Below are 16,528 nucleotides of genomic sequence, written 5' to 3' on the forward strand. Positions count from 1 at the left end.
TCCAGTAGAACGAACAAACAAGGTACTGAAAACAATGATAGCTACTTACGTGGAGGATAACCATAAAGACTGGGACAAATTCATACCAGAATTCTGCTATGCCATAAATTCGTCAAAACATGATTCGACAGGATTTTCACCAGCGCTTCTCAATTTTGGAAGAGAATTAGATACAACAGATGTGACAAATGACCAGGGTATACAGGGGTACGCAGAAAACTTAAGCAAGTTAGAAGCGTTGAGGGAATTGGCAAAAGTACACATGGAACACGCTTTCGAGGACCAAAAGAAACATTACGATTTAAGGCGAAGAAACTGGCAGCCACATCCAGGAGACCGTGTCATGAAAAAGGAACACTATCTATCATCGGCTAGCGCAGCGTTCACCAGCAAGTTAGCGCCAAAGTACTCAGGACCATACACAGTAACATCCGTGATATCGCCAGTAATCGTAAAACTGAAATTTGCCGACAGCAACAGCCGTAAGCAGATAACGGCGCATGTGAAAGATTTAAAGCCATGGGTGGGGGAAGACGTCTCGACAGAAATCCCATCCCCACCAAAGGAAATCACTATATAAGCAGCAATATTAGCATTCAGAATTTAGTTCGTCCACATCCACCATGGAAGATATTCTAGAAATTCCTGAACAGATGACCCCCCTAGGAACGCCAGAGAGACCCGGTCTGCCCGTGACACCAGGGAAAGACGCGGAACGGATGTTAAAGAGATTCCACGAACTATTTGGAACGCCGCCATCCCCGCCAAGGAAGCAGAGTGTCCTCGAATCCCCGGCGGCCCCAGATACACCAACGGGGCTCGAAGCCCAAGCCGCATCCACTCCAGGAGAACCTCAAACCGCAGAATACTCTGACCTATTGGAAGTCGTCCCAAAGCGACTAATTGAAGGAGGGACCAAAAGATACAGAATTTCATGCAATAACGGGAGAAAAATTGTAATAAAGATACCACGAGGGATAGATGGAATCAAACGACTATAGACGCCAAAAAAAAAAAAGGTATGTTACTTCTTTTTTTTTTTTTTTTTCGAAGAAGAGGGGGTGTAATGATAGGCTGACGCTCCGTCCAAACATCGACACTCGGAACCGTGCGATTCTCTCAAATCGCGCAGGTGCCCCCACTAAGTTCCACCTCTCCGAACCAACGCCGCCAGAGGGATATTTAAGAGCATCGTAAGCGACGATCCGGCAGTCCTGAACGACCGTTCTGGGCTCCATAACCAGCCAAGCGAAGTGAGCGAGGCCGGCCAACCTGAATCGCGACGTGCACCGTTCGTGAGGTGATTCGTAAACTCAGGCAGGCCAACTCGAGACGAGACGCACGGTGTACCGAAGTGAGGTAATGTGCGACTCGTAATTCAACGGAGGCAAGCGTATTGAGCGAGCCCCGATAGATATAATATATTTGAATACCTCTGTTAATTTTGGTTCTTCTGTTACAGACGCCCATCCGGAGGAAGACTTCGCTGGAACGGGATAAAATATCAAATTATTATTTTGCGTTATATTGTTATAATTTAGAGTTAATAAATTTGCTTTGTTTTCAACCTGTGTTTTACTGAGTCTGTCGTCCTGAAAGAACTACCCGTTACAATAAAATAGAAAATTTAAAAGTTTAGAAAATACATCATTCATAACTACACCCAAGAAACAAGTTTTTCTAACCTGATTTTATAGTATAAAAACGACGAAAACAAACAATTTACAGCAAATCCTTATCGTATATCCGAGCAAAACCACCTAGTTGGCAAAAGTTATAAATAGAATTTGTCTGGGTTCTTCAACTAAATTCTCACATAAACACGACCAAGATTAAATATTTTTACTTGATACCATAAGCACATTGTTGCCAGTATAACGGATGCCAAAGCGAGCGCAAACTGTATGGAATAATTCTTGTTAATATACACGCTGTATATTGGTCGGAAGTCACGAAGAGTCAAAACTATACAGAAGCCACGAAGGACGCAAATGCAATATATATATATATATATATATATATATATATATATATATATATATATATATATATATATATATTGCTTATTTCCTGACCGTGAATTTTTAAATAGTTGTTTTTTTAATTCCTGGGTTTGCGGTCTGTTGTTCCCTAGGGTCGCTGGTTGGCGTGGAATGGGCCGTACCGGACTCCTGGATGTCTTTCCGTTCCTGTGAATTGGAACGGGATGTATTACGAGTATCTACCATTTTTATATATGTGTATCGAGTGCGTACAGTGCTTTGAACTGGCACAGGAAAGCTATTTATAGCGAGTGCGTGATTCCGTGCGGAAAATACCACTGCCTCAAGTGAGATATTGCCCAGGTGTGTGACCTACCGTAGTAGGAATATCACTAGAGCAGTGTTATCGAAATAATCAGATATTTATATATAAGGAAAGATCTCTAAGTGCTTTACTTCGAGAAGAAAGGCTTAGAAAAAGGGGCAAGAACAAGAAATGTAATATGCAACTATGAAATGGCAAAATAATTCTAAGTTTTTCCTTAACTTACCGACTTAGAACAACAAAATACATATATCAAAATAAAATGACAAAGTAAATGGGAAAATGTCTCGAATGCTTGATCTACTAGAGAAATACCATAAGAGACAATTTTCAGACAGTAAGTATAGAATAATGCAACTATGAAATGGCAGAATAATTCTAAGTTTTTCCTTAACTTACGGAAGGAACCGACTTAGCACAACAAAATACATATATCAAAATAAAATGATAAAGTAAATGGGAAAATGTCTCGAATGCTTGATCTACAAGAGAAATACCATAAGAGACAATTTTCAAACGACAAATAAAATAAGTGCGACTATAAAATGGCACAAATAAATGCGTGTTTTTCAAGTGCGTGGTCTGCGAGCAGAGATACCACTGAAATAACACAATAAAACAAGCAATATAAAATATCAACGAAAATATTCAAGTTTTCTCACATTTATAAAATAGCAAAGAAATAAAAAGGCAGATTCTAGGTGGATGTATTACTACACCGAACCCAAGAGTCTTCGATTACGAGGTAAATCTCGAACTGACGAAATACAGAAAATCCACCTCCTTTTATACCCAATATTTCCTTTGTTCTAGGGATTATGACGTAGGAGATGGATTTTCCCCAGCGGTTGAACCAATCGCATTTATGAAAAGTGGTCAGAGATGCTCCCAGCGCGCTGATTGGTTGAAGACTGATCAGCGTCTGAGGACACCCCCCCCTTCGGAGACTCTTGGTGGGTGTAGATTATTTTTATTTGTCAAAAAATAATTTACATTTCAAAAAAAATTGTATTTTATTTTCTTGATGGTCCTTGGTCCCTGGCGGCGTCATGTGCTGGAGCTTGGTCCATGGTGGCGTCGTGTGCTGGAACTGGATCCATGGTGGTGTCGTGGGGGGGCACAGAGCTACTCAGTTCACCCTGGTGCGGTCCCCCGTAGGTTGTGTTGGGCAAATCCTGTGGCGTCGTGGACGACGCAGAGCTACTCAGTTCACCCTGGTATCCACGGCGCTTCGTAGCAAGGATTTCATTTAGTTCTGGTGGAGGTCCATCTCTAGGCGGGGGAACGGAACGGATATCGTCCACATGGATGGTTCTATTGACGTCCTGGTCCCTGTTTACCTCGTATGTGTGGTCCCCTAGTGACCGCAGGATCGTGTGAGGTCCCGTCCATGTGGGTCCGAAGTTTCCTCGGTTGTGGTTCCGTATCATTACTTGTTCCCCCTGGATGAACTTCCGGGCTGGTGGAGCATTGGGGTTGTCCGGGAACAGATTTCTGGCATACACCGTGGCGTTTCGGACGGCTTTGTCCGCCCTCTCCTGTCGTCTGGCCGCGGTGTTGGCTTCTCGTTCTGTCTGTTCGCTTTCTTCGGATCTTCTGGGCAGGTATCCTAGTAGTAGCTCGGCAGGTGTTTCCTGGGTGGCCTCGTTTCTCCTAGTCCTCAGGCTGAAGATGATTTCTGGCACATAGGAGTCCCATCTTGGGTCGTCGTCTGCTTTGCACCTGGCACGAAGTCCCTTCTTGAGCTCGGCGTTCTACAGGGTTGGCCCTTTGGTGGTATATTGGGCTGAACTCCTGTTGTATATGGTGGCGTCTCAGGAACCTCTCCCAGGCGTCTGTTCTGAACTGGGGTGCATTATCCGTTATTAGAGTGGTTGGTCGTCCCCAGCGGTTGCAGACTTCTTCCTGGAGGAACTGGATCACCTGCCGGCTTTTTGTGGTGGGTACGCAGCGGAATTCCACCCAGCTGCTTAGGCAGTCCGTTGCCAAGAGGATGTAGCGGTTGCGGGTCCCTCGGCCTGGTGGGTAAGGTCCTAAGATGTCGAAGGAGACCCTCTCCCATGGATTCTTGGGCTCTCTTGGCATAATGGGTGCTGCTGGTTGTCTGGGTGCTGCTTTTGTCGTGGCACAGGTCATGCAGGATTTGACGTAGTTTCTGGTGTCTTTTGATAGTGTAGGCCAGTAGTACAGGTTTTTGATGGCCCGTATGGTCTCGTCTTGCCCTGGATGATTGGCTTCGTCAGAGTCGTGGTAGGTTTTGAGAACTTCCGTCCGGAGGGATTGTGGTACTACTAATGTTTTATGCTCTGGGCTGTGAACATAGTATGCTACACCGTCTATCACTGTGAATTCTCGGAGGAGGTCTTCCTCGACCTCGCTCCTTGGTCCTCGGTCGGTTATTTCTTGCCATCGTCTGTGGAAGCGCCTCATCCCGTGGTGTACCAGATGGTTCCTTCGGATCTTGTCCTGGAGAGGTAGATCGGTTAGGTCGTCCAGGATGGGGTTGTTCTGTCCCTCTTCCACGTCTTCTAGCATACATAATAGAGGAAATGTATTTTCCTCTACCGTTTCCTGGGTAGGCCAGCTTAGACGGTCCACCTCTTCGTCTTGGTCCACTTCACCCTCTCGTTCTTCTGCTGGGTTTCTTGATAGGTAGTCTGGGAGTTCGTTTTTCTTTTCCAGGTATATGGTTTGTGGTGAAGTTGAACTCCTGGAGGAGTAGAGCCCATCGTGATAGTTTAGCTTTGTCCTCTTTGAACCTGTCCAGCCATAGGAGGGCTTGGCTGTCTGTGTAGAGGGTGAAGTGTTGGTCCTGGAGGAAGTGCTTGAATCTCTTGAGGGCCCAAACTAGGGCGAGGCACTCCTTCTCGTTTATGTGGTACCGTCTTTCTGCTGGCCTGAGTTTGGTAGAGGCGTATGCGATGACCTTCTTGTTGCTCTGCGTGCCTTGGAAGAGTACTGCTCCCATGCCGACATCGGATGCGTCAGTTTGCAGGCTGAATGGTCTGGAAGCGTCTGGTCTGTGTAGGTGCAGTCGTCCTTCTATTTCATGTTTTATGTGGTTGAAGGCGTCTTCTGCTGCTTCGTTCCATTTCAGACGTCTTCGGTTGCCTGCGGTTAGATTCGTCAGTGGGGTTATGATGTCGGCGAATCGGGGAATGAAGTCTCTCAACCAGTTTGCTGTTCCAATGAAGCTTCTAAGTTGTTTCATGGTCCTCGGTGTGTCGAATCCTTTGATTTTTTCGACATGTTTGCTCAAGGGTTGCGTGTTGGTTGACGTGATTTTGTGTCCCAGGTATTCCAGCTCGTCTGCAGCGAATTTACACTTCTTGAGTGATGCCTATAATCCGTGAGTTCGGAGTCTTTCTAATACCAGGTGTAGGTGTTTCTGATGTTGGCTCCAGTCTTCTGAGTATATTATGATATCGTCCATATATACTTTGATAAATTCGTCGATGAATCCTGCGAAGACGGTGGTCACAAGTTTTTGAAACACGGCTGGTCCATTCTTGAGTCCGAAGGGCATCACTGTAAATTCGTAAGCTGACCCATCTGGTAGGCTGAATGCTTCTTGGGGCTGGAATCCTTGTGTAAGGGGACTTGCCAAAATCCGCTTTTCAAGTCTAGTGTCGTGAATATCTGTGCTGTGCCGATCTCCTTGATGCTGTCATGAATGGGTGGCATGCTGGAGGCTTCGTCGATCGTGATGTTATTCAGTTTTCTGTAATCCACGCAGAAACGAGGGGTACCATCTTTCTTGGTTACAATAACCACCGGGCTATTGTATGGAAACTTGCTGGGTCGGTTGACTCCTGCTGCTAGCATTTCTCTCACCTCTCGGGCCATTATCCTCTTCTTTTCTGTGGAGTACTTATATGGTTTCACATTGATCGGTCGGCTGTCAGTCACTTCAATTTCCATTTCGGTCGCTTTCGTGGTCGGCTGGCGTAGACGGTCGTCGAATACATCACTATACTGTTGAATCAGCTGTTGGATTGTCTGGAAGGCGAAGCGTGGAGCTTGATGTGTTTCCAGTGTTTGTGTCGTGGGATGTGGCTTGCCCTGGTTCTTCCAGTAGATCGTAGTTCTGCTGGTAGTGCCGACGTGTAGGCATTTACGGGATATGTCTACGTTGGCGTCTTCTTGTTCTAACCATGGCATTCCGAGTACGACATCGTGATTCAAATTATCCAACACTGTGCAGTTTGTAGTACAGGCTCTGGGTCCTGCTATCCGTGCACGCCAGCTGAACCAATCCTGGTCGAGTCTGCAGGGTCCCTCTCTGGATCAGTCTCCGGTGTACAAAGTTACCAGATGCTCCGGTGTCGATTAGTATCTTCACTCGTGTATCGTTGATCCTTCCGTCGAGGTTTGGGAGTCCTGCTGTCATCGACCGTAGGTGGATGGGGTTCAGTTGGGGCACCAGTTCGTCAACAGAGGTTAGTTGGTGCCCCTGTTGGAGTTTTCCGGCTGTTGAGTTTGTTGTGGGCGTTGTCTCTGGCCTCTAGACCTCCAGTCGTCGAGGGTTTCCGAGCGGCGTGGTTTATTTCTAGTCTCTTGTTGCTGCGGCCTTGGTAGAAATTGAATGTCGTCCTCCATCTCTCTGGCTACGATTCGTAAGCTGTCTTCCGTTTTAGGCATCCCGAGTATTAAGCAAATTCTTATTTGTGGGTTTAGCTGCTCGCCTATCACTCTGCAGCGTTGTTCCTCTGGGATGTTAGGTATTAGTCGTCTGAAGAGGGCGGCTTTTCTAGTTATAAAATCCTCGGCTGGCTCGTCGTTTTGCCGTTGGCCGTAGAGCTTGACTGTGAGGGCTGACAGGAGGGCTGGATTGTCGTACTTCTCTAGCAGGCGAGTCTTAAATGTCTGGTAACCTATCTCGGTTGTAGTTTGACTCTGCGCCCATTTTTTAGCTTCTCCGTGTAGTGAGTTGGCCATCAGGTAGTCCATCCAGTCCTCCTCGTCGACTTCGTGTTTCGTCAGGAAGTCTTCTATTTTGTCCAAGAATTGAAGCGGAATTTCCGTATCTCGTCCTTCAAATTTTGGCGGTTTTGAGGTCCAAATCTTCGGTTTGGCGGGTTCAGTTGTCCTCAAGATAGAGAGCGACGTCATTGCCTGGAGGAAGCGTTGCATGAACTGTTCAGGGCTTGTTGTCGGTTCCTCCAAGGTGGATGGCGTGGTAGGTCTCTTGAATGTGGGTTGCTCTGAACTAAGGAAGCAATGGCACACCTTAATACTTCTTTCAAAGAGACCGAAAAAGTTATTGACAATCCTGCCTACACTAGTATTGTTCAAAAAAACAGATTTGCTCCGTTACTGTCATCTACTACTGAATTCCCTTCATTAGTTTCCAGGCCAAATACCTATTCCAATATTGCTCAGAGCTCATCAAAACATTTGCCTCCCATTGCAAATATTTCAAATACTGCAGCTTCTACTAGAAAAATACACCCATCGTGTCCTACTCTTATTGCCGCTCCAAGCGAATTTAGCTTTTGTGCTAGCCCCGTATTCCAGTTCGAAAACTATAATAAAAATGTATATAAAAATAACGATGAATATCTTAAAAATGAATTCGCTACTACTTTGAAGGATTCAATCAATAATTTCTTTTCAGACATTCCTGCTCGAAACCCTACGATTAATAGTTCAGTTCCCTCTATACAAGATGTAGAAAATATAATTAACAGCGTGATTAAACATTTCTTTACCTGATATCGCCGGTTTAAAAATTGTTCAGTGGAACGCTAGATCAGCGTACTCTAATAAAAACTCTATTACGCAACTTTTTACAGAAGAACACTTTGATATAGCTCTTATTTCGGAAACTTGGTACAAACCTAAGTATGAAATGTCCTTACAGGGATAATAATAGGGAAAAAATAGACGTAATAAACGAGGTGGAGGTGTTAGCATAATTATCTCTAATAATATTAAATACAATAATATTATAGTATTCAACCAAACATTTAATAAAAATATTGAGGTTTGTGGCATTGATATAGATGTCAATGGCACCAAAATATCTGTGGTTAGTATTTATCGTCCAGGTAGCATTGCAGTCACAGTGAACGACTATATTTCTCTTTTTCAACAAATTTCGCATAATCTTATTGGTGGCGACTTTAACGCCCATCATGGAGCCTGGGGCTCTATAAACAATGATCATAGCGGTAACATACTCATGGAAGCTTTAGAATACTTCGACAACTTTATCATTGCAAATGACGGATCACCTACCAGAGTCTCTGCCCCTGGCTCTCCTCCATCATGTGTTGATCTTACCCTCATTTCGTCCAACTTTAGCTCACAATTGTCTTGGTCTGTTAAAGCAGATACGTATGGCTCTGACCATTATGCTATCACATTTGTGTTACAACAACTCAGAATTGATAATATTAATATTACCCCTATTCATAAGTGGTCTATGCGAGAAGCTGATTGGGCATTGTTTCAAACAAAAATTGATAACGATTTCTCCGAGATTCCGCTTTTCAACAATGCTAACGAAATGATTAACTTTATCACCAATTCAATTACATCCTCGGCGGATACAGCTCTTAAAAAAACTTACTCCTTCTCTCCTAAAAAGGCTCCTCATCCCCCTTGGTGGGACGAGGAATGTCAACAGTTAGTTACCCAAAGGAAGGAAGCCTACAAAACGTACAAGCTCAATATAACTTCAAATTATATCAATGTAAAAAAAATAGATGCGCTCTGCAAAAGAACCTTCAAATTGAAAGCCAAACAGGCTTGGGCAGACTATTGTACTCAACTCAATAGGAATTCAAATCCCTCGGAAATTTGGCGACGGATTAATAGATTTCAAAAGAAGAAAAATGATATTCAACCCTGTGCAGAAGATGAGGCAGAAATACTTTTTCATAAATTAGCTCCAAGTTTTTTTAGTCCTTAAATTCACTACAGACCCCTAGTAATCATGATCATTCTCTTCTAGCCCCAGTTACACTAAGAGAGTTAGAACTTAATATCAAATCGTCAAAACTTACTGCTCCAGGTTTAGATGGCATCAATTATATGATGATTAAAAAGCTCCCTGTCTCGGCGAAACACTTTCTTTGCAAAATATATAATAATATACTTTCAGGAGATACGGATTACCCCTCATTAAAACAGTGTCTAATTATCCCTATTCCTAAGGTCAGTGACAACAAAGCTCTGCGACCCATTTCTCTAATGTCTTGTGTATTAAAAACTTTGGAAAGGATTATCAAACTCAGACTAGAATGGTGGTTAGAAAATAATAACATCCTCCCCCAATCCCAGTTTGGTTTTCGGCGAGGTAAAGGTACCCTCGATTGTGCTGCCAATCTTGCAACAGAAATTCAGTTGGCTTTTTCAGAAAACCATTATTCAGCTGCCTTATTTTTAGATATCTCTAGTGCTTATGAAAGCGTATTGTTGGATTGTTTATATGAAAAGTTAACATACATCCATATACCTCCACAATTTGCATTTGTTCTTATTAATATGTTCCTCAGAGGACAGATCTTTATAAAATGCAATACAAATACTCTAGGTCATAGAGAGGTTAACTCTGGTCTGCCACAGGGGTCGGTGTTGAGCCCGCTTCTATTTAATATCTATACCCTCGATGTTCACAACCTTGGTATGAAAGCAAGAATTTTACAATATGCTGACGATTTTTCTATATACACCACTCATAAAAACTACTCTCAATGTTTTAGTAATCTTAAGTATATAGTGCATTGCTGCTCTAAATACTTTCCTGAACAGGGATTTGAAATATCACCTCATAAATCTGATATTGTATTTTTTACCAGACACCAATTACCAGAACTTAATAGCCTTTTTTTTTTGGGAGGTGGGAATCTTCTCAAGACCGTCTGGGAAGGTGTCCCAGGTGTGTCGGATTCGGTCCATCCTATCTGTATCACGGGCCGCCTACCGACTAAACCCACCCCCTTTTCTCCAGCCGACGGGTCTGGGACCGCTCTTAGCGAGCATATCTGAACCGTCGACCTTACTCATATCTCCCCTCCGGCACTCCTAGCGTGCATTCCATGAATCAGTTGGCCCCCGGGCCGACCCCCCGCCCACGCCCCGCACCAGGCCAGTCAGCGAAGCGACCGTCTGGCGCAACCCGTGCGCAAGTAGGGTGACAAGGAGGCCCCCAATCCCGGATGAAAATAGCTAGAAGATGTCAGTTGGCAGTTACGAGCAACTCCAGTCGTTCATACTTTCATCTATGCACTCTTTCTCGTCCGCTCCTTCATACTTTCTCTCATTCAACTCCAATCATTCATACTTTCATCTATGTACGCTAACTCATCCACCCATTCAATTCGGAAATTAAAATGGGACAGTCTGTGTAGGTCGGATGTAAAAGGTCCTTCCACACTGACTGTCTCAGAAAACGATACAAAACATAACACAAAGGGGGAAACGAGAGTGAAAAAGAGGAGAAAAGAGCAGAGATACAATGAGAGAAGAGAAAAGAAAGAGAAAAGACATAACGAAAAAGGAAAGAAAAAAAGAAAGGACAGTGAAGAAAGAAAAGATAGAACACATAGACAGGAAAAACCGAAAATAAAAAATTGTTCGAAAGAAATCTTAACTTATGTAAATAAAATTAAAGAGGTAAATAAATAAAATACGATAAAATAAATAACTAAAAATATGAAAAAGTAAAATAAGTAAATAAAAAAAAATAAAATAAAAAGTAAAAATGGGCAGTCAGCGTGGTTTGGATGTAAAGGGTCCGCCCCCCGCTGGCTGCCCGATCACAACACAAACACATTTTAAGAAAATAAATATAAAGCGGTCATCCCACTTGCAGCCGCCTCTCTTTTTCTTCTTTGTGCTTTATTGTCTTTGTGACGAAGGCAATGATCAGCTCAAAGTCTCGTTTGCTGTCGATAGCTCTATCGATCAGCTCATGAGGCTCGCCTAGTGGAGATCCCAGGCCCAGCTGCAGTTCGGTACGCCCCGCGCGATAGGCAGGGCATACGAACACGACATGCCGCGCGTCATCCACCACACCACACTCGGGACATAGATCGTCCCTAGTTTTCCCAATACCGTGGGTATATTGTCGAAACGATCCATGCCCCGTCAGAAACTGTGTAAAGTAGTAGTTGACGCGCCGATGCTGACATCCGTACCACCTCACTACATCCGGGATCAAAGATCTCGTCCAGGCGGCCCTTCCGACTTCGGCTGCCCATTCTCTCTGCCACGTCTCTAAACTTCTAGCTCTCTCCAGTGGCCCTGAACCTATCGCCCCGTTGCCCCTCCGGTACATTTGGACTCTCTCCCTGGCCAGGATGTGCACCGGCAGAGAACCAGCCACTACCTGTAAGGCAATGGTTGATACAGTCCTGTACGCGCTGCACACCCTGATCAGGGGTTTCCTTTGAGCCCTCAGAAGCATGTCTTTATACTTTTTCATCCGGAGGACCTCATGCCACACTGGAGCCCCGTATAATATTATGGATAATATTGATTGTAACATCATTAGCCTCTTCTGGGATCCGGGCCCCCCTATATTTGGCATTAGTTTATTCAGCGTTGAGGTCCTCTCCTCCGCCTTTCGACATGCTTCTATCACATGTTGTCCAAATGTCAATCTCTCGTCCAAAGTTCTGCCTAAATACCTTACTGTCCGTTGGGGTCTTATTTCGGAGCCTTGACATCTGAAAACTGTATCATCTCTTTTTCTTGGTCCCCTCAAGATTATTATTTCTGTCTTGTCTACTGCTAACTTTAAATCGTTTTTCTCTATCCACGCAGCGGTCTTCTCTATCGCTTTATTTACTTTTTCCGTTATACCCCGACTCATATCATCTTCCACCAGTAAGGCTAGATCGTCCGCGTATGCTATCGCTCTAACTCCTGTTCTCTTGTGAATTTCTAGTACCCCGTTATATAATATATTCCAAAGTAAGGGTCCCAGGACTGACCCCTTGGGTACTCCCGCGGTCATTTGTTTCTTTTTCTTCTTCGATATGCATACGGATCTCTCAGATAGATAGTTCTTAATTATGTTGGACAAATATTCCGGAGCCCCACATTCGCCTATTCGGTTCACTATGAGGCCCCAGTTTGCTGAATTAAAAGCGTTTTTTATGTCCAACAGAACAAGGACCACCCATCTTTTCTTGCTTGTCTTAGCCGCATCCCTTATCCAGGTAGCGGCATCGACTGTCGATCTACCTTTTCTAAACCCATATTGTTGACTAGATAAAACTCTCTCATCTTCCAACATGCCTTCCAGTCTCCTCTTGACAAGTCCTTCATAGAATTTACCAAGGCATTTCAGGAGGCATATTGGCCGATAAGAAGTTGGTGAATCTGGGGGTTTCCCAGGCTTTAGGAGTAGAACCAAGTTCGCTTCCTTTAAGTCCCTGGGAACTCTTGTTTCTGCAGTAGCTCATTACATATTTTTCTGATCAAAACTGGTTTCGCCGTTGCTATAATCTTTATTGCCTCTGGTGGCAGCCCGTCAGGGCCGGGAGCTTTCCCTGTCTTCATTTCCTGACCAGCGGTTTTTATTTCCTCTTCCGTGAACTCCTCGACCATGGTAGGAAATACCTTAATAAGATTCTGTGGTTCCTTAGTGGGGAAGAGGAGCTCAGCTGATTTCATCCGCTGGTCTTCGTCGAGTCTATATGGGGCCATTATCTTCAAGGTTTTCATTGTAATCCTGTATGCGTCGCCCCATATATCCTCGTCCAGTGCTTTTATCAGGGTCTGCCACTTTTCCTTTTTCTCTCGTTTTATTTTATTATTTAATGTTTTCTTTAAGTCTTTATATATTTCTTTGAGCTCGAGGTTGCCCTGGCTTCTCGTGTAATTCCTTCGAACTCTGAGGCATCTCTCCCGTAAACCTTCTATCTCATCCATCCACCAGTAGGGGGATTTTTTATCATTTTTCTTCTTAACGGTGGCCAACTTTGCTGCATTTTGTAAAGCTCTTCTCAGTTGGTCAAGGTCAGAAATCTCTTCTTCGTTTATTTTTCTGACCTCCGATAGGTACTTGCTTTTATTGAAGTATGATTCTGTGTGACCTATCGTCCGTTTTAATCCCCCTTTAACCTTTATCTCATATTGTATGTAACGGTGGTAGGTAAATAATTGATCGTCGAGGACGTCCCATCCGTGCACCTTTCTGGATAGCCCTTCGCTTGCGAACGTGACGTCAATATGTGATTGGCTGGCCCCCCTTACGAATGTAGGTTTGTCGTTGTTTAATACTTGGAGGCCAGCCTGGGCTATCCATTCATTCCATAGTTCCCCCTTTTTGTCGTTTATGGGGGAACCCCATAATCTGGACTTCGCATTAATGTCCCCGGCGATCAATATTTCTTTTTCGCTTATGGCGGTGCTCATTATTTCATCAACGATGGCTTCGTATCTCATCATAGGGATGTTCGGAGATATGTAGCATGCCAGGAGGCTGAAACCCTTCAACCTGATGAGGATATGATTCCCCCCCCCCCTGACAATGCTCTGCACTCCCACATCCCTATTTCTAATGAACACCGCCACGTTCTTTCCATTGTCTTGAACCCAACCACCGCCCGACGTAATCTTTATGTTTGGTTCTGGGACGATGAGCAGGTCTATGTCTAGCTGGCAGGCTTTTGCGAGGACAAGGTCGTGCGCTCGACGCGCCCTGCCCACGTTTACCTGCAAAATCCGTATACCAGGTTGATCCTTGAGGTCCACTTTGGTTCAGTTCCCTGAGGTCGTTTCAGCAACGGATTCGCGTCTTTCTACTGAATTAAAATTCCTACAAACTAAAATAAATAAATAAATATATATAAATAAAATAAATAAGTTGGTAAAATAGTTAAAATTTGTATAAATAAAATTATTCGATAAATAAATTATATAAATAGGTAAATAGAATAAATAAAATGAAATAAATAAAATAAATAAATGAAATATATAAACAAAATTTGTATAGATAAAATAATGGGGTGTTTGATTTTCAATACAGTATATTCTTCGCGAAACTCTGTGAGAGGTGGCTTCCTGTTTCACTAGTGGACTGTATAGGGGCCCACTCCCGTTCTCCAGAAAGCAACCTCTCACCTTTTCACTGTTCTTTCTATTTTTCTTTTTATTACTCACCCTTCTGGAGTTCCCCATTTCTTCCCCTGCCGTACACCCACGCCCTATAGGCTGGGCATTGCATACGGTCCATCCTGTGTCCCTCTTCTTTACAGGTTAGACAGTATGCCGCACTGCTACACTGTACCGCAGTATGTCCCGTTTTAAAGCAGTTGTAGCAGCACGCTACCCTGCTCTCCCCCTTACATTCGTAGGTGTTGTGTCCATAGTGAAGACACTTGTAACACCTTGTGGGGGTGTATCTTTCCATTATAGGGCATGACACCCAGCCTATCACTATCGCATTATATTTGCGTAGTTCCTCCGCTTTTGTAGGGCGCACGGCTATGGTGGCAACCTGCTCCCCTTGTCCATTTGTTCTTAGCATTTTTATACTTACCTCTTCTTTGGGTATTCCCGTATAGACCTTAATGGCATCGTGCAATATTTCTTCTGTAACCCCTGGGTGCAGTTTAGTAATCGTGAAATTATGCTCCTTTCTCCTAATTGCCATATTCATGCCGGACATCCTAGTATCCATTTCCTTTCTTAGCTTTTCAGCAGCTCCCTTCCCCTTTAATTTTACCAGGATATCTCCCCCGTCTGTCTTCTTCATCCTGTCTACTTTAATTCCAATTTTTCCTATATCGATCTTTTGGTTCATTTCCTTCAAGACGTCGGTATATTTCTTCCCTCCAGTTTTGATTAGAAGGGCCTCTTCATGTTATTGTCTAGCCCCTTTATCCATTTCTTAATATCCAGAACTTAATAGCCTAACAATTCAAAATTACACTATGCCTGTTCGCAAAACATACACATATCTGGGTATCACATTTGATTGCAAACTGACCTGGTCTGATCACATATCAAGATGCATTAAGAAAAGTGAAAAAAGTCTAATGCCCGATTTCACCAACGATACCTAAACAGTTGCCTTATTAAGTAATTCTTATCGATAGGAACTTCTTAAGTCAATACTTAGGAACAATCGCATTTCACAGCTAAAAGAACTGCTTATCTAGGAAATGATTTTCTAGGTATTACCTAGGGTACGTTTGAACTATTTTTGATAAATAAAAAGAAGAATAAGATGACATTTTCTTACTTTTTCGATTATTTGTCATTATTGTTTGTTTGCCAATTTGGCAATTCAGTTTTCTACTGTTATAGTTATTTTATTTAGTAGTTAGTTATTTTGTGCATTTTGTGTATAATAAATATAGTTTTGTGTGTTATTTGTATATGTACAGTGAAATGGAGGAAAAGAAAAGAGTTGTAAATTTCACATATGACGAAAAATTGAAGTTAGTTGAATTGTCATTAATGAAATAATTTTAAAATAAATAATATGTTGAAAATTGCTTTTTATTATTAATTTTTTAATGACACACTTTTAGTTATATCATGAATGGGTTTTTGAAACACAACACTAGTTTGTTAGATAGTAGGTAGACTACATAATTTTGTCAACAGTCCTGTAAAAAACTCCAAAGGATTTTCTATATTTTCCAACACATATTAATAATATAACAGAAAATACAAAATTACAACTAATATACCTAATATTATGTTACAGAATAACAGAAAAATTAAGGTAAGAAGCAAATTATTGACAAACGTCACAAGTACATTAGTCAAAATTGTAAAAATATAACCTGACTGTCAACGATAAGTAATACCTACCTAAAGTTTAGGGAGATCGAAATCCGTATCCTAACGTAAGGTAATGCTTAAGCGGTTTAGGCAATTCTTATCGTATGGTGAAATCCGTTTTAGAGTTAGGAAGTACCTAAACCCACTTAGGTAATTCTTAAATATTCAGGTATCGTTGGTGAAATCGGGCATAAACATCCTAAGAGCAATTAACAGATATCATTGGGGCGCTGACCCTAACATTAACTTGATTTTCTACCGAGCGTACACTCGATCTATCCTAGATTATGGTTGTTTTTTGTATGGATCAGCCACTAATTCCAGACTTTTACAAATAGATAGGGTACAGTTCAAGGCCCTACGCATTGTTCTTGGTGCATTTAAATCCACTCCAGCTGCTCTCCTTGCAGAGTGTGGCGAACCCCCATGCAACTTCGACGACAGTTCCTAGCTGAAAAATTCGTCGTTA

General features: G+C 42.9%; 1 protein-coding gene across 1 annotated transcript; it reads left to right on the forward strand.

Moving 5' to 3' along the window:
- The first annotated feature begins 315 nt into the window (after positions 1-315).
- LOC126889357 (uncharacterized) lies at positions 316-1,567 on the forward strand. The gene is made up of 2 exons (XM_050657603.1): positions 316-1,019; positions 1,463-1,567. The coding sequence occupies exon 1, from the start codon at positions 624-626 to the stop codon at positions 999-1,001; it is 378 nt and encodes a 125-aa protein (XP_050513560.1). The 5' UTR covers positions 316-623; the 3' UTR covers positions 1,002-1,019; positions 1,463-1,567.
- Positions 1,568-16,528: the final 14,961 nt, after the last annotated feature.

This window comes from Diabrotica virgifera, chromosome 8 (assembly GCF_917563875.1).
Source record: "Diabrotica virgifera virgifera chromosome 8, PGI_DIABVI_V3a".
Taxonomy (NCBI): domain Eukaryota; kingdom Metazoa; phylum Arthropoda; class Insecta; order Coleoptera; family Chrysomelidae; genus Diabrotica; species Diabrotica virgifera.